The following is a 19,155-nucleotide window of genomic DNA, read 5'->3' as shown; positions in this document are numbered from 1 at the left end:
CTTTGAGTAACTGAAACGTTACTTGGCTAAGTTCTTTTGAAGAGAATAATCCTTAGAAGTTCACTTTCTTTACACGCCTTTACCCTGTGTCAAGCTAACAAAATCAGTATTATTTTTAGCTTAACAAGAATTACTGGTGGCACCAAATAGGAGAGCAGCTGCCTGTTTTTTCTAATTTAATATCATAAACAAATAATCTTTTAAATTAATATAATATAAAAGGTCTCAGGACAGGCAGAAAGATGGCTAAACTTCATTTTAGACTCATGATAACACCAAAGCAATTTAAAAAAGGTAAATAAGACAAACTGAAGCTAACACTGCAAAGAGAATTTTAAAAAAATCAGATTTGCTAAGAAATTTTGAAGAGAAATGAACTATTCTCAAAAGACTTGAAAAAGAAGTGGGTTCTAGATTAATCAAAAGCCTGGATGAACCCTGCGACCTGTCCATCCACCAATGTCTACAGTGAGTAGAGTCCAGGAGCAACTGCACAATAAGTATATATAACACCTAAGTTTAAGATTTGCAATTAGGGGTATTTTACATTTAATTTAAGCTTGGCAGAGAAAAGAATTCAAACGTAATTTTTAAAGTACAATTTCTTCTTGCCTTCCTTCTTTGGCATTTTAACCATTAAAAATTTACTTGTGAAAACTAGAATTATTTAGAGAAGTGGTACCCAGTTCTAGAGTAATTTGGCACATTTACATGTGGAAAAAAATCAGAAACCAACTGATAGATCTGTAATACACAAATACATATATATAAACATTTTATTTTAATAATACTCTTTATCACTTCAAATTTAAATCATCCCATTATGAAAATGTCTTAACTGAAGAGAGAACATTTCTTCAAAACTCTAAATTAAGCAGAATTTTATCAACTAAATTTACAGCAATACAGGCTTTAGAAATACTTAATTCTTCATTTTACAATAATACTTTCTCTTTAAAAATCTGTTATGGTTTGTCACAGATTTAAAATACAAGGCACCTAATGCTATGAAAGGATAATACAGTATATGTAGTGTAAGTGAACCAGATATTTTCTCAAATATTCTTTTTAAAGTCCCACCAAATTTGTAAGAACATACTTGTTGCATAAATTAAACATTTTTTGTGTTAATTTGCAATGTTTTACAAAACTCAAAATCATAATCCGTACCTATTATAGGTAGCTTATTTTAGCTTTTTAACTATAAGAAATAATGATCTATATACTTAAATGATTTCTGGGAAACATTTTCATAATATAGTTCAGCATTTAACAAATAATATGTGAAAATAAAGTCTCCAGAACACTAAGATTTTATTCCTTGATTAGTTCAAATTATTTTATCAGCTGAATTCCTTGAGATGTGTAAGGCAGGTTGGTCCTTCAGGTGGACTGGAGCTTCCTATAACTGTGGAGATATGCACACAGCTACACAGCAAAGTACTTCATCATGAAAATGAAGAAAACAGTATCAGGAAAATATATTTTAGAGTTCCAAAGAACTGAAACTGTTATTTTTCAGACTAGGCACTGAAACACTTTTTTCTACAAAAACTTGCCAGAGATTGTCTCTTCGCTGTAGAATGTTCCATTATCAAGCTAAAAATAAAACAAACAGAAAAGTCATCATTCGATTACAATTGTGATAGCTTTAATTTTCTACGGTTTGTATTATAAGAAGAAAATTATCTTAACACTGAAACATATATCAAACACAGTAACAAATACTTCCTAACTGGATACTCAAACCTGAGGTGAGTCCTAAGAACTCAGGAAAGTAAGTTCTAGAGCAATGTCAACAGCTGACATCCACTACTACCCACAGATGATGCAAGAACAGTGCTATTCACGGTGTACTCCACCATTACCCCTGATGAGACGAGGACTCCTACCCAGCCTGGCCCCCTGTACTTTACTGCAGTCCACCTTCTTTAGTCTTCACTAGCTCCCCTTTATCCAGCTCTCACTTCTGAAAATACTGAAACCTTGCCTGCGTGGGGGTAGGGTGTGAGTACGGAAATAATGTACAGCATACCAGAGAGGGAAAATGCATAAACTATAGCATTAAAAACTTTAAAGAATAACTAGGGGTATTTTTTTTTAATTTAAAGATGGAAAATAAACACATATTTAGTTCCACTCTGTCCCCAACTCCTTAGTAAAAAGACAATAAAGGGATTGTTTTTTTACAGGACTAAACCACATGGACAAAGAAAAGAGGGGAGACAAGCAAATGGCAGCTAACTCTTAGCTAGCAATGGGGAAGAACTAGATACCTCGGTAAGCAGGGTGAAGAAACAACTAAAAGCAGCAAGACTGGTACACAGTTCATAGAAAAAGCAGTCAGACACTCAGATGCCTTCCCTTTACTTTTCACAGCTAGCCAAGTGCCTCTTCGTCATCTCAGAAGATCTGAGGTTAATTCTCTACAAGGGGTGGTAACAGAGGGTCTCTAGACTGGGGAAATGCCAGGAACAACCAATCCTACATGGCTCAGGCAAAAGCAATGTTTACAGTCATAACGATTACAGCTCTATCCAAAATTATGCCATAACTACCCTGGGATGCTGAGGAGGTAGGAATGATATAGGGCTGGAAGGCAGACAAGTGGGGTGGGAGCAGAGATGGAGGGACTTCAAGGAAATCTGTCCTCGTCTACCATAGTGGGAAATCAACTGAAGATGCCTAAAACTGAGACATCAAGCATGGCACGTAGACAGGAAGGAAACCATCAGAAGAATCGACTGTGAGTTTGAAGTGATTCCCTGAGGACAGGGAGAGAATGACAGCAGCAGGGGGGTGCACGGCAGAGGACAGCTGGCTGCTTTGTACAAGAAGTCAGAGGTGAATTTACCACGAAGATAATGAAACGTAGGCTTCAAGGCCAACGTGAGTGCAAAGAGGTGACAGGGCTCCAGGTGAAGAGGGGAAGCCCAGCCATCACCAGGGAACATTTCAATAGAAACTGCGGAAAGTCATCTCTGAAGAAAGGGACCTCCATCTCCAGAATTCCAGTAATTTATTGTGATCTCTCATTCTAAATAAATACATAATCGTTTCTGTGCCCGCTGAAGGTATATGTTGGGTGTTACTTCAAGCATTCATTCAGTGAAACAAAATATGATATACTCTTTCTGTCATGTAAGAAATATAAAAGATAATATTTCCTAAAATTAAAAAAAAAATGGGGAAATGTTCTTGAAAGACTGTTAGGTGAAAAAGCAGTCTGAGAATGAGTACATACATTGTGCCAGTTATGGAAAACACACACACATAGAGAAAAGACTGGACATACAGCAAAGTATTACATTTTTTTCTCTTACTTTTATACTCAGAGAAAAAATGTTTTTTCTAAAGTATATCATTAAATAAAATAATGACCCTCAGCACGAATAAAAGTAACAGTTAAAACTTGGGATCATTTCATTTGAGTCAGGCACTACTGGACATAAACTTACCAAGTATTTAATAACTCTAACAACCTTACAAGGGAGGTTCTATTGTAACCTCATTTCACAAATAAGAAAACTGAGGCACAGAGAGGTTAAGAACCTTGCATAAGGTCACACAGCTAGTGCATAGAGAAGCTGGAATTGGATCTCATGCAGTTTGACTACCTTAGCCTCTAGGCTGTACTGCCTCTCAAACAACTAATTATGGAAAATCATCAACTCTGTATTTAAGTAACACAAGAATAAGAACCTTATTCAACACTAATGCCAGCTAACATACAAACCTGGACCACAGACAACAGCTAACTAGCTCCATCCTCCTGAGAAACACCGTGCATAGGAATGAGACTCTCACACTGTTCGCTGTCTTCTGGAACCCTTAAAAAAAAAGGCTAAAGTTAAGGAAAGCTTTAGAGTTGAAGGGAATTCTTAAAAATTATGTACTCCACTGGCTGAAGCTGTGAGGTCGGAACTAAGACAAGAACAAGATTTCCCAACAACTTGTCCCAAGTTTTTTTTATAGAAGAATGTAAAAAGCTTTCTCTTGGGGCCAGTCTGGTGACGTAGTGGTTAAGTTCATGCACTCCACTTCGGGAGCCTGGGGTTCACAAGTTCAGATCCTGGATGTGGACCTACACACTGCTTGTGAGCCACGCTGGGGTGGTGTCTCACATACAAAATAGAGGAAGATTGCCAGAGATGTTAGCTCAGAGACAATCTTCCTCACAAAAAAAAAAAAAAAAAAGCTCTCTCTTAAAAATAAAGTGAAAAAGAAAATTTGAGGCAATGTTGTTATATTTTATTACGAATTTTGTTCAAACCAGTAAAAGTTTTCTACATTTAAATTCATTATAGCATAATAGTAAGCACTTTGGTTTTACCTGTGAATCAAAACATTTTTTAAAAAAAAGTAGTTGTGAAGAAGCTACCTGATCATCCAAAGGATCTAAACAAATTATTTTAATTTTATTGGGCATGGTACACAGATAAATTATAATGTTTCAATAATTCTTCACAAAATCCCTAAAAGATAGGCCAGCATAACATGATTCCCAGTTTATTTAGTAAACACTATTTTTTTTTTTAAAGATTTTATTTTTTTTCCTTTTTCTCCCCAAAGCCCCCCAGTACATAGTTGTACATTCTTCGTTGTGGGTCCTTCTAGTTGTGGAATGTGGGACGCTGCCTCAGTGTGGTTTGATGAGCAGTGCCATGTCCACGCCCAGGATTCGAACCAACGAAACAGTGGGCCGCCTGCAGCGGAGTGCGCCGACTTAACCACTGGGCCATGGGGCCAGCCCCATAGTAAACACTATTTTTTAAAAATTTATATTGGAACTAGACCTACCTCTGAATTCGATGTTTTCTGCATATAAAGGCAAAAACTCTTCTGATTCCCACCATCACAGGATCCCAATTATTATAATGGCATAGGAGAGTTGCAATAAAAAATGAAAAAAATACAGGGATAGCGCCTGCAAAAAATAACCAAGAAAACTGCACCTAAAAATAAAAGATAAAAAAAAACTCCACAATTATAATTAAGATAATTTTCCCCTTTAACATGTTTTCCACATATGAAAACTTGCAAGAATAAGTTAAAACATCAAGAAGACAATACTAAGTATTGACAACATATTATTAAGTACACTATTATTAAATATAAGGATTTAGGACTCCAATGTATGATTCCACTTGCTTAATTTACCAACAAAAATACTTCTTGCTTGGAAAACAGCCTAAAAGAAAGGCAAGAGGATGCTTTTCATTTATTAGGCAGGCAAAGTACACCTGAGAGCAGAATTAGGAAGCTTCAAGCTTCTGTCTGACACACCACGTTGCCCGTTCTTCTTTATTGGATACTGCCTACTCTCAAGGTGATCCTCCCCTCAGCTTCTGACGTCATCTTCAAAAACTCACATTTTTAAAAACTATATTATGCTATAGTTGTGATATGTTATGTTACGGTTCTTTTAAGACAGCGCTAAAAACAGATAAAAACTCTTAAGTGCAACTTTTGCAAACCTTTTATTAACAATTTGCAACAAATTCTAATCCTGATACTTAAAACTCACCTGATTATCTAATAACAAATGAGAAAAATTCAAAAGAAAATTGTAAGTAAAATGAAGACTAGAAATAGGAACACTTTTACTAGGAAAGTGAGCCAGAGAAGGCAAGCAGCAAGGCAGGCCTCAGCGGGAGACCCTCCCCTCCCATCACCAGGGCTGCCCTTCCAATCCGGCATCTATCAGGGTTGTCAAGAAAAGAAAAAATGAGATGCCATAAAGTTACCAAAAAAAGGAAAATCATTCTTCCTTTCACTAGTTTACCTTTACAATCCAGATTCAACTAAGGATGGAAAACAACTGTCAGAGAAGAAGCCTGCACGGATGAATACTGAGACTCGCTGCGACACACTAGTTGTTTGCTCTCAAAACAATGACGGAAACAGTAACTCGTATCTTTTAAAACAGGGAAGGAAAACTGTGCTCGCCCTCTTGAAGTATTAAAAAAACAAAGTTTAGAATCATAGGCAAGACTCCCTCTGGTGGGAAACATATGCTATTCCATTTCCGAGCACCATTAGTCAGAGCAAAGGGGTTTTGTGAAAACAAGGTTTTTTACGAGGGACTTACAATGCGTAACACAAGGATAATCACTGGCAACTTTTAACACGCACGTCCTGCTTGAATGGTACACACACACTCAGGCTGAGTCAGCCTAAGAACACCCAAGAAAGAGCAGTCAGTAAGAGAAACTAAAAAGCCTTCATACCGTTATCAAATTATTGGTCTAACATATTCTTGGAATATTTGTCAGAATACTTAATATTCTAGAAACATGATGATGCACTTAAATGACCCAAGACAGAAAAAGTATGAAAAAGTTATGACAAATGAGAGTTAAAAATATAGATACAGGGGCCTGCCCCGTGGTGTAGTGGTTAAGTTTGGCTCGCTCCGGTTCAGCAGCCTGGGTTCAGTTCCCGGGCACAGATCTACATCACTTGTCGCAGCCATGCTGTGGTGGTGACCCACATACAAAATAAAGGAAGCCTGGCAACAGATGTGAGCTCTGGGTGAATCTTCCTCAAAAAAAAAATCTAGATACTGTTGATAGAATGATTTCACAAATATTCAACTAAAACTCTATTTTATAACTGGAAAAAAGCAAACTTTACAAAGGTAGGTAAAACGCTAGATGACTTTTAGAGGCAAAGTGGACTTTTATTGATGTGTTGCCACATAATAAAAAAATTCTAATTTGATTTCCAACAAGCTATGAAGACAATTTTTTAAAATGAAGACAGGAACTTGAGATGTATGAGAAAGATTTTTTCCTTGTGTATAAAAAAAACTTAGGTTTATTAACAAAGAAAATTGCCTACGTAAACATAAAAAAGTTTAATTCCTGAACATAACTCTGAATATGATTAGGGGTGCTTCCTATTACATAAAATATCAATTATAAATAGCTTAAAATAACCAATTTGTTTTAAGCACAATAAATAACGTTAATGAAGGCTAAAATTTCAGAAACTATATATAAATATAGTTGGCTATCAGAATCAAAAAACCCCAGGAAAGTTGATTTCTCCTGTCATGTTTCTACTACAGTTCTGTGGCACACTCTGCCACTTTTTCCAGAAGGTTCCCTCCTACCCTCAATTTCCACCGAAGGCCCACTCTACTCATTTAACTGTTGCCTAATTCTAGACATGACGACAATCAAGAAAACACTATTTGGCTATGTTTTTCTAATCAATTACATATACCTACATTTTCCCTTTTCTTGTGTTTGCCTTCATCTTAAAATATCTGATTAAACAAATTACACAATCTTTTAATAAAATTGGGTCCCCTGTGACAGTTCTTTTAAAAAAATCCCTCTAATTAACTTTCAACTTTTTATTTTTCAAATCTGCAAAAGCTGATATTTTCAAAATATCAGTAAAGTTCATTTACACAGCAGTCTACCAAAATCCTCTAATAAGTAGCACTTGCCCAATTTCACTAGAATGATTTGGGTTAATATTCAAGATTATGACCCTGATAAGTGGAAGGACTTGGATATTATTTAAATCTATCAAAAAATTTAAATGTGTAACTTTAGCGTTATGTGTGTTTCATAACATCCACATTCTTTGAAAACGCATGGTGTATAAGATAATTCTCAACTAAGGAGAAGATCTCCAGTTTTAACCATGACAAATAAATAAGAATTTACTGAACCATAAAACAAAGTTAAATATCACCACAGCATTGTTTTTTAAATAAAGACGACACATATCATTGAGAGTATTTTGCCTCCATCCTAAAAACTGTAGTAAGACGTAAAGAAAAATAGCTTTAAAAATCTGATTATAGCCAAAGCAATCTTGAGAAAAAAGAACAAAGCTGGACGCATCAAAATCTCTAATTTCAAAATATACTACAAAGCCATAGTAATCAAAACAGCATGATACTGATACAAAAACAGGCATACAGATCAATGGAACAGAAATGAAATCCCAGAAATAAAACCATACATCTATGGACTGCTAATTTTTAACAAACGAGCCAAGAACATACAATAGAGAAAGGAAGCTTTCTTCAATAAATGGTGTTGGGAGAACTGGAAAGCCATGTGCAAAAGAATGAAAGTAGAACATTATCTTACACCATGCACAAAAATAAACTCAAAATGGATTAAAGACTTCAATGAAAGACCTGAAACCATAAAACTCCTAGGAGAACATATAGGCAATACATTCTTTGACAGTGGTCTTAACAGTTTCTTTTTGAATACCATGTCCACTCAGGCAAGGGAAACAAAAGAAAAAATACACAAATAGGACTACATCAAAGTAAAAAGCTTTTTCATAGCAAAGGAAACCATCAACAAAATGAAAAGACAATCCACCAACTGGGAGAAAATATTTGCAAATCACATATCCAACAAAGGGTTAATTTAAAAAATCTATAAAGAACTCTTACAACACAACAACAAAAAAGCAAACCTGATCAAAAAATGGGCAGAGGATACGAACAGACATTTTTTCAAAGAAGGCATACAGATGACCAACAGGCACATGAAAAGATGTTCAACATCACGAATCATCAGGGAAATGCAAATCAAAACTACAATGAGGGGCCGGCCCGGTGTCTGAGTGGTTAAGTTTGCGCGCTCCGCTTTGGCGGCCCAGGGTTTCACCGGTTTGGATCCTGGGCACGGACATGGCACCACTCATCAGACCATGCTGAGGGGACATCCCACATGCCACAACTAGAGGGACCCACAACTAAAAATATACAACTATGTACCAGGGGGCTTTGGGGAGAAAAAGGAAAAATAAAATCTTTAAAAAAAAAAAACCACAATGAGCTATCACATTTACTCCAGTCAGAATGTCTATAATTAACAAGACAAGAAATAACAAATGTTGGAGAGGATATGAAGGAAAGGGAACCCTCATACACTGCTGGTGGGAGTGCAAACTGGTGCAGTCACCATGGAAAACAGTATGGAGATTTCTCAACAAATTAAAAACAGAAATACCGTATGATCCAGATATCTCACTACTGATATTTATCCAAAGAAGATGAAATCAACAATGGAAAGAGATTTATGCACCCCTATGTTCATCACAGCATTACTCGCAATAGCCAAGATGCAGAAGCAACCCAAGTGCCCATCAACAGATGAACGGATAAACAAGATATGGCATACATATACAATGAAATATTACTCAGCCATAAAGATAAAATCATGCCATTTGCGACAACACAGATGGACGCTGAGGGTATTGTGCTAAGCGAAATAAGCCAGACAGAGAAAGACAAGCACCATATGATTTCACTCATATGTGTAAGGTGAACACACACATGGACAAGGAGAAGGGATTAGTGGTTACCAGAGGGGAAGTGGGTTGGTGGAGGGAGAAAGGGGTAAGGGGCACATATATATAGTGACAGATAAAAACTAGACTATTGGTGGTGAACATAACACAGTCTATCAGAAACTGATACACAATAACGTACATCTGAAATTTACACAACGTTATAAGCCAATATGACCTCAATAAAGTAAATTTAAAAAATCTAATTATAACTTCTACACCTTATAAGCCCTTGGGCTTTCCAGTATTGAGTCTTCCAATTATACTAAAAATATACACACATACCATTTTGTTACTTAATACCTGGAGTTAAAAGCTTACAAATACTGCACTGAGTGATAAATGGCTACACTACATCTTCTGGCGCTAGCCAATGGCACACTTCTTTTCTTCCTGTTACCCCTAGGAACACTGAAGAAACTCCTCCCTTCAGGCTGCAGTGAGGGACACTCCCGATTCCCTTTTGTGCAATGTTATCATTGCCAATATTTATCACAAGAATCCTCGAATCCAGACCAGGACTTCAAAGAAGGAAGGAAGAAGCACCTGCCCTGCTGAGTCCAGATAGAAATGTGCATTCGCTGAGAAACAACAGTATTCATGTGCTGCTCGTATCTGTAGTAGTATTAGCATAGCGTTGAAGAACCTTTGGCGTTTACCTCAGAAATCAAAACAGTACTTCACATACGATGAGCTACATCCCCTACTCCACACCACCGACTTATCAAAGAACATTTGGAACATAATCAGCTCCAAAACCAGAGAACTACATATAAAGATACTGCCCTTAACTTAGAAATTGAGAAAAAAAAATTGAAAGGCTAAAAATGCAAGAGATTATCTATTTCTTTGGTACTTTTTATATCTCTATGTGGTAAAGCACCTTGGGAGAGAAGGCATCAAGTATTATTCATGGTCATATCCCTTATAATTTACTCACATCCCTTAACTTTCATTAGCCCTGTTTTAATAATGTACCTAAATTAATATCCAATAAATAGTTAGTCTTACCTTTTTCATACACATGTCAGCTATTATAGACAGAGGTATTGTCAGGCTTAGTGCAAGTGTGCCTATCAATGATGAGGTAAGAAAGCAGCCCCTAAAAAGGAAAAAAATAAAATATACATTTCTATATTAAAAAAAGTACAAGAACCAAAGAAAAACACTGATCAAAGACTATCTATCCTACAATATAGATGTGAGAGATCAGGAGCAAAAATAAAAGTTTATGATGGACTGAGGCATAACAAATAATGAAGTTACTAAGATGATTCTTGAAGTTTATTTTCAAATATTAAAAGTCCAAATATCTAAGTATAAAACTTTCAAAGTATTTTATGCTATTTTCAAGATCTGCTTAGAGACGTTATTCAACTTTGGATGTACAACTTCTACTTCTTTAACATTTTTTATAAAACTGTTGAAAGAGTTCTTACCATGTTGTGATAATGATACTTGGCTAACAAAGGAAACAGCTTCATTAAAACTGCAGGACAACACCTCACAACACAGACTTTAAGAATGTGATACGCCAACACGTGAGTCTGTCAAAGCAAAAATATCTCACCCTTACCAAAACTAAAATAGTCTTTAGAGAACTGTCGCTCTTTTGGTTTGGCTTAGCATCGAAAAGAAAATACTGAATATTTTTAAAGGATATTTCCTTTTCATTTTCCATTTTTCTAGCAATTTTCCTAACCCAAACCTAAGCTCTTCATTTTATGTTCACTTTGAATTATCAATATTGGTAACAAATTTGGAAATATCAATCTGTATATAATTTTGTTTAGTTGAAGGAAAAAAATGAAGGAAAGTATTATACCAAATAGATAAGCCATTTAGAAAGTCTAATAATTTAGGTATATAAGAAGAAAATGAATTATGGGTATGATAAAACCATAATATATATAATTAGGACTACAGACTCATAAAAATTATAGGCAAGTAAATTCTAGCTCAGTCTATGTTAGAATTAATAATGCTATCCCACAATAAATAAGAGGCTATCTCTTGATAAAGTGTCACTCAAAGCATTCAACAGAGGCTGGACAATTCTTACTGGTGAGGTAAAGAGAACTCAAGTACTAGCGCTTCCCACTACTCATGAGCAGCTCTGTGGAAACAAGGTTCGGGGTCAAATATGTTTTTTTCTTTTTAACGCAGCACATGTTCTTAGAGATTTATAACGCAAAGTACTACGATAAAGAGTTTGAGACAAAGCATTAAAAAAAATCTGTTTGATTTATACCAGCTTTTTCCAGTTTAGAGAATGGTTGAATCCTTTTGTCATCTGTTATCATTTCAGGGACACACTTTGGGAAAAGCTGAGACAGAGGACTAGGTCCTATCATCTAACATCTATACTAGATGGTACAGTATATGGTACAGGATATGGACTTAAAGGAGCGCTTGAATTTTTAAAAAATAAACAATGAGTGACAAGTACACATCTTTAATTTACAAAAAATTCACAACTGCACTTTTGCATCTGGAGTTTACTACTCAGCACTTTATATATGCTGAAGTTTACTATTCTATTTATAAATATACAAGAACCGTGCCTCCCTCAAAAGAAGGGAATCACCATACATGCAAAGATTATATCTTCTGATCTAAGTTTTTATTTTTTATGATTTAAAAAGATACGAAATATATACAGACATGCTTCTTACAGTCGTTTTGAGTTACCAACACCTAAAATTTAAGAGATATAATGTTTGTTTCATTATGATTAACTTACTGCTACTGAGTTGTTACCGTAAGTACTCAAATGCTTGAGTGTAGAAATATAGCTGAAAAATAAACCTTATTGAGATCCTGAAAAATCCATCCTAGGTAAGGACAAACATCGCTTTAATCATAATATATGCCTCTGAGTGTCCAGTTTAACTATTTAACAATAAACACTCATATACATAGTTGGGAATATAAATTGTGTTCCCTCTGTGGGGAATGATTTTGCAATTCTCTACCAAAATCTAAAGTCCACATGTTTGACTCTGTCTTTTCTACTTACCGGCCTTTATCCTATAGAACGCTTACATACATATGAGGATGTTCAATACCATATTTTTCACAAAGCAAAACACTGGAAACTCAAAATGTCTCTCAATAAGGAACTGGTAGAACACATTGTGCTCTATCCATTATGTTACATAATGGGCTGGAACATAATAGATTAGAATACTACATAGGCTTTGAAAAGATGAAGGGAATCTAAGTGCTGATATGTAAAGATTTACAAGAAAACAATTGGTGAAAAAAAAACAAAACCAAAGTACAAAACAATATCCACAGTATTCTCCCATTTGTGTGTTGAATATAAAACAAAATTGGGGGGAAATTCAGAGACTGATACACACTTCCGTATGTATAGAAAACTTCGTAGAAGGCTCAGAAGTTAATAGTGGTTGTATCTGGGGAAAAGGAATGGCAATTTGGGGTAGAAGGGAGATTGCCTTTTAATTGTCAAGTCTTTTGTATGTATTACTCTTTTAACTTTAAAAAAGTTAAATAAAAAGAGAATAAAATATTCCAAAACAGATTATTTAAATGTAAAATTTTCCAAGGGAGCAAACTCAAAAAGAGATTATATGTCTAGGGGCTGGCCCCGTGGCCGAGTGGTTAAGTCTGTGCGCTCCGCTGCAGGCGGCCCAGTGTTTCGTTGGTTCGAATCCTGGGCACGGACATGGCACTGCTCATCAAACCACGCTGAGGCAGCGTCCCACATGCTACAACTAGAAGGACCCACAACAAAGAATATAAAACTATGTACCGGGGGGCTTTGGGGAAAAAAAGGAAAAAATAAAATCTTTAAAAAAAAAAAAAGAGATTATATGTCTAGTCATATTTGATTCCCAAAGCCTACATTAAATTCTGAACATGAAACTCTATTACATATTTTTATTAAAAATAAAGTTCTCAATAAAGAATGTGCACTTTAATATTTGTGGGTGGCACAATCCATGTTTACAATGAGTCTCAATGTAATAAGGACCATACTAAACCCTTCTCTATTCTACATTCCAAAGAATAATTTAATTATTTCTTTCAAATATGTAAAAACTCCTTGAAGTTTTCTAATTTAAACTAAACTTAGAAAACTAGAGAATATGAACTTGTATTAACATACAGTGAATACATAATTATTTAAAGCACATGCTTCATTGGGTTGAATCATATGAAAGTGCAGTCAAAAATGGTTGAAGATCAACAATTCCTTATGGTTCAACAAAGTTCAATCAAAACACTACCAGTAAGTAGTTCTATCTCCCCAGAACAAGAGTGGAGAGAAGCAAGAGAAACGACAGAACAAAAGAAGTGACAGGACAAGAGAAGAGGAGGACATACGATATATATACAGAACAAAATATGCTACTCTTTTTGGTTTTAAAAAATTGAGCACCAAAAAGGCATGTAATGAAAGATAGAAAAATGAATGAGTAAATGGATTCTGATAGCAAAGAGTATTACATCAACAATGGAATTTAAGATAAGCACATAAATTACTATAATATAAAGTATCTTTAAGTGCTACATGAAAGGAAGTGAGTGTAGAGAACATCAAAAAAAAAAAAAATAGAGGCATTTCCTTAATTGGGGAGGGGTCAGAAGTGTAGGCAGAGCATTAAGGAAGACTTTATGGAAAAGGCCATTTTTGCTGCAGTCTTCTGCAAGGGAAAACTAGTCAGTAGTCTTAATTGGCATATAATAAAATTCATTTAGGATTTAAGGACAAATTGCTCTCTCTTTTTAAGTTCCTACTAGAAGGAAAGAGGACTAAGTATCAAGCTCTATATTTGAAAAGTTTCTTAAACTCTATACATAATATTGTCTGCAAACTATTTCAGAATTATTATCACATAATATATTTGATACTATAACATAACAAAGTATCTAACATCTCAAATTAATCAGAGTTTAGGGTTTACATATCTGGCTCACCCATATGAAAAATCCTGAGAATAAACAAAACAAAAAAGCCTTAGAATGAGCAGACATTCCAAAGTCCCTTAAATGAGGAAAGGCCCCTAGTTTCTTACTTAGAACTCATCTTATTCATACTTGGGATACACATCTTGTAAGTTCAGATGTCCACGAGATAATGATGCCTTTCACCTGCATAACATTCTACTTTCTAAAACACTTATAAATTTAGGTCATTCATATTCATTCAACAAATATTTACTGAGCTCCTTCTGTGTGCAAGGCACTATGCTATATAATGGGTATATAAAAGTTAAAAAGTAAAAATAAAGTTCCTGCTCTAATGGAGTTCTTGTATTAAATTGTAAATGTGGTGTGGGGCTGGGAAGGTGCAGAGGAGGGGCCATCAGAAGACAGAAGAAATATAAATGCTTAAATTACCCAAAAGACAATAAATTGATAACTAATAAATCATAGAGTAATAAATAGTACATACCACAACCACAGGAACTCTGAGAGAACTGTTCCAATAAGGCCATTAATGATAATGCACATTAATACTACTTTATTGGGAAACTCAAAGTCCTCAAATCCAGTATAATGAAGTAAAAAGAAACCTGGCCATAAGAGCAGCAGATTAAACAGACCTACAAAACCTAAACATGTATAAAAAAGACAAAAGTTAGTAATTGTGGTTTACTTAAATTTTCCAGACTTATAACTCTGTAATTAAAAACATTAGATTCTGCACAAAGGGCTCCAACAGGTTTCCTCAACTGGAACTTCTGTCTCTTTGTTAAGTCAGTCCTGTGCACAGCACACCAGAAAAACTCTATCAAGCAACTGCTGACCACTGAGTCTTCAAAGTTCAACTATCCACACTGCGTGGAGCAACTTCTGCCAAATAAACCACTTAAAACAATTCCAAAAGAAGGGTTGTTAACCTTAGCTACTCATAATATAGCGTGCTAGAACTTAAAGAAATAACCGGGGCGGGGGGGGGGGGAGGGGAGGAGGATGTATGTATATTCAGCCTAAATTAATTATGAGGAATTGGACAGTACGTTCTCTCATTCAACTAGCATATTTAAAGCACCTGGGCTATGCTAGCAATAATGGAGAAAGGTTCCAAGAAAGATAAAATTCTTGGTTCCTGCCTTCCCAGTGCTCATAAGCTAGTTGGTGAGATAACATACATACACAAGTAGCTGTTCAGTGTATGAACTAAGTACAGACTACTTGTAAAGGAAGGCTGTAACGTTTAGTGGTTAAAAACGCGTGCTCTGCAGTCTGACTGTCGTGGGTTCCAATCCCAGCTTTACCATTCACTAGTAGTATAAAGTGCAGATACAGAAGCAAAAACCTCTTTTAGGCCTCAGTTTTCCAATCTACAAGTGTGAAACAATATTTAATTAGGCTACTGGGCAGATTAGACGAAATAGATAAAATATAGCAGACTACGTGGCACACAGTGACCAGTTAAAGGCTAGCTATTATCATAGGAATGTAAGTTTATACATGGCTACATACATATGAATGTAAAGATTATAAAGAAAAAAATATTACAAGTTTGTGGTAATTTTACTGCACTTTCTATATAGTTAAACATCCCAGAGCCACTATCACATCCACAAGGTAACTATAGAACTCTCTTAAAAGAAAACTGAATTACAGTAGATATATATTTCATATTTGCTGCTAAATAATAAACTAGTATTTAGGATGCCTACTTCAATCTTCTTACCAGGGCTGGAGCACCTACTCTCTATCTGCTGCAAAAGACTCATAGCCATTGCCTTCTTTGGGAGAGCAAATAAGTCCGCCTTTCCCAGGAAGTTCCCACCCCTCCCCGCCCCACACCCTCTGCAGCCAACAACTGACTGATGGGCCATTCACAAGGTTGGCCTTCATGGTTCAAGGCCAGGACAACTCTGAGGATGGCCTAGACATATCAACCACTCTCGCTCCCCATCTGCCACCTGTCCCCACCCCTGCCAGGAACTGGGCCAAACCTCTACTGAGACCACGTGGTCCTTTCCCCTTCTGCATCCTGCTTCTCTCACTTGCTTGCCAGTCCTTCCTGCAGAGCAGTCCCTCAATAAGTCACCCACATCAAATCCCTGTCTCATATCCTGCTTCTAGGAAATCCAACTTAAGACATCTAGTGATAAAAATAAAAACAAACAAAACGACACACATTCAGAGGGAACTCATGACCTAAAAAGCTTGCATCACATTAAAAAGGTATTCTAGTTAAAACACCAAAATTTGACATTATCAAAACCCAAATCTATTTTCTGGTCCCTGAACTATCAAGTCTATGAAATTCCACATAAATTTACGACCTTTGGACCTAGAGACAAAGGTCCAAATCACTTCACCTATTCTCCAGACTTTCCAGAATGTGGTCCGCATACCTTCCTGTTCTTCCCTAAAGTGAACACTCCAGCACGATGACATCGATCTACTTGCTGCTCCCTGCTATGCTTTGCTCACATCCCCACGCTCAGAGAACTCTCCACATCCCAGTCCTATCTTCTTCTTCTCCAATCCTGTCCATCCTGAAGCCCAGGTCAAATCAACAATGCCTTACCTAGCACATCACATATGAAGAAGACCAATCAAGTAACATGTCTATGTGCACTCTCACCAATAAGAGTAAATTAAATAACTTTTCTTGAAAGTTGCCAATCTTAAAAAAGAAGACTCAAAAAATATTAACATTTCATTGCACTCCAGATAGAATTTTCTATGACTCTAAAATAAGACATCACTAAAATTATCTTCATACTTAAGGTGTATTTATTGAATTCTATACTTAAAAGGGACTTGATTGATCACCCAGTCTGGTGGCTTTTCAAAAATTTATTTTTGTTAATCTTTAGGCACAAATATTCAAACTATTTTTAGCAGAAAACTCTTTTCTACAAATTAAATTATAATGCAAAAAGCATAATAAAGCAAAGTTGTTTCAGCCAAAGCAGCAAAGGAGTTCAAGAACCAGACCCATGCATGCAACTCCATCTCCTCCCTCCCTTCCCAGGACGCTCTGTAAATCAGTTTGGAAGCTACTCATCTAGTCCAATCTCCTCATTGTTTCAGATGAATATGAGATAAAGGAAGTTATAGCAGCTAGAATCCAGGCCTCCTGATTCCCTGTAAGCTGTACTTTGAACTCTTATCACCAGGCTTCTTTATCTATTGATATTCAGGTATCTTTTGGAAGATATCTTGTCAATGTGCTCTTCTTTTGCAATCCTACAGACAGCACAGGTTCTTTATTGAGCTGCTTTTAGGCAAAGGAGAGTTTATAAATCACATTAGGTATTTTTTTTTTCGGGGAGGAACATTAGCCCTGAGCTAACACCTGTTGTCAATATTTCTCTTTTCACTTGTGGAAGATTGTCCCTGAGCTAACATCTGTGCCAATCTTCCTCTGTTTTGTATGTGGGATGCCGCCTCAGCATGGCTTGATGAGCAGCGTGTAGGTCTGTGCCCGGGATCCAACCCGCAAAACTCCGGTCTGCCAAAGCAGAGCGTGTGAACTGAACCACTATGCCATCAGGCCAGCTCCCATATTAGGTATTTTATTTAGCAAAACTAAGAATTGATGCCAGAAACTATAATTCGGTAATTTGAAAATCTATGTAATAAAAGAATCTGAGTCTTAAAGACAAACTTCAAATGAAAAGCTAAATGGCCCACAATTTTTAATGAAAATACATACATAAACTGGAACAGTATTATATATATCATTTTGGGGCAGGTTCCCCAGTTCTATGCTTCCAACAATTCAAGAATGGCAAAATGTAAAATACAACAGGTATACTCTCAAATGCTTTATAATAGCAAAATCTGTCATTTCAATGAAGAAAGTATCTGATCTACAGATGTTACTGCAAAAAAGGTGTTAGGAGGAATTTCTTTACCTCACAATGAGGGGATGGGTGTTCTCTCACAGGTACACAACTACGAGGAACAGGGTAAGAGAAAAACATTGAGATTGGACTTCATAATCTCTAAAATTTAATGGTTTTAAAGAATCATATGGAGGAGGTGGGGGAAAAAGGCTTCTGTATTCACTCCAAAAAACAAAACCCTAAGGTAATCATTCCAAGTAAAGAGTCTCACAAGTTAAACATACTCTTACCAAAGAACATTGGAATATCCAACTTATCTTCTCTGTCTACTTTTCTCTTAATCATAACAATATAGACAGCATAGAGCATGGCTCCAACAAGAGACCAAATGGAACCTGTAAAAATCAAGATAATGATTTAAAGCATTTGTTCATTAATGCATTCAACGCACACTTATTTAAAATCTAACAATGTATCAGATCCTATTTCAAGAAATGAGCATACAAATATGAAAAGACAGGGGCTGGCCCAGTGGCAAAGTGGTTAAGTTTGCATGCTTCACTTTGGTGACCTGGGGTTCACCAGGTCAGATCCTGGGCAGGACCTACCCACCACTCATCAAGCCATGCTGTGGCCGTGTCCCATGTACAAGATAGAGGAAGATTGGCACAGATGTTAGCTCAGGGACAATCTTCCTCAGCAAATAAATGAATGAATGAATGAATGAATTCTTAACAAAAAATGAAAAGATAAAGTATATCCTACCCTATCCATGTCCTCCAGGAACATAGGAAGGAATTTAAAGTGTAACCCAAAACTGCAAAAGCATTCACCTCAATGATCTAACCAAACACTTCTACATGTTATAATACAGAAACTCATATAAGTAACACTTTGTTTTTTAATTTTGAAATGCATACTTCCTGTTTCCCCTACATAAACAATTTTGACACCTGACACAATCCAACTTAACAACCCTTCTTTCTCTCCCTAAGCTATTGCTTATACTGGTCTCTGTTCTCTCCACCACCAT

General features: G+C 36.1%; 1 protein-coding gene across 7 annotated transcripts in view; it reads right to left on the bottom strand.

Annotated features, from left to right (window-relative positions):
* Positions 1-758: 758 nt before the first annotated feature.
* Positions 759-19,155, bottom strand: part of SLC35F5 (solute carrier family 35 member F5) — a 39,193-nt gene continuing 20,796 nt past the window's right edge. For 5 of the 7 annotated variants that reach the window (XM_008544316.2, XM_008544319.2, XM_008544317.2 and 2 more), the window contains 6 exons: positions 18,413-18,517; positions 14,759-14,918; positions 10,345-10,435; positions 4,801-4,955; positions 3,737-3,830; positions 759-1,599 (listed from right to left, as the gene is read on the bottom strand). In XM_008544316.2, coding sequence (XP_008542538.1) covers positions 3,755-3,830; positions 4,801-4,955; positions 10,345-10,435; positions 14,759-14,918; positions 18,413-18,517 — 587 coding nt within the window. In that variant the 3' untranslated portion in view covers positions 759-1,599; positions 3,737-3,754. Of the gene's footprint in view, positions 1,600-3,736; positions 3,831-4,800; positions 4,956-10,344; positions 10,436-14,758; positions 16,424-18,412; positions 18,518-19,155 lie in introns of all 7 variants that reach the window. The other 2 variants (XR_011528702.1, XR_011528701.1) reach the window with 2 other exon arrangements.

The sequence above is a fragment of the Equus przewalskii genome, chromosome 17 (genome assembly GCF_037783145.1).
Source record: "Equus przewalskii isolate Varuska chromosome 17, EquPr2, whole genome shotgun sequence".
Lineage (NCBI taxonomy): Eukaryota > Metazoa > Chordata > Mammalia > Perissodactyla > Equidae > Equus > Equus przewalskii.
Note: the sequence above shows the minus strand (reverse complement) of the source record. Positions and strands in the feature narration are given on the sequence as shown.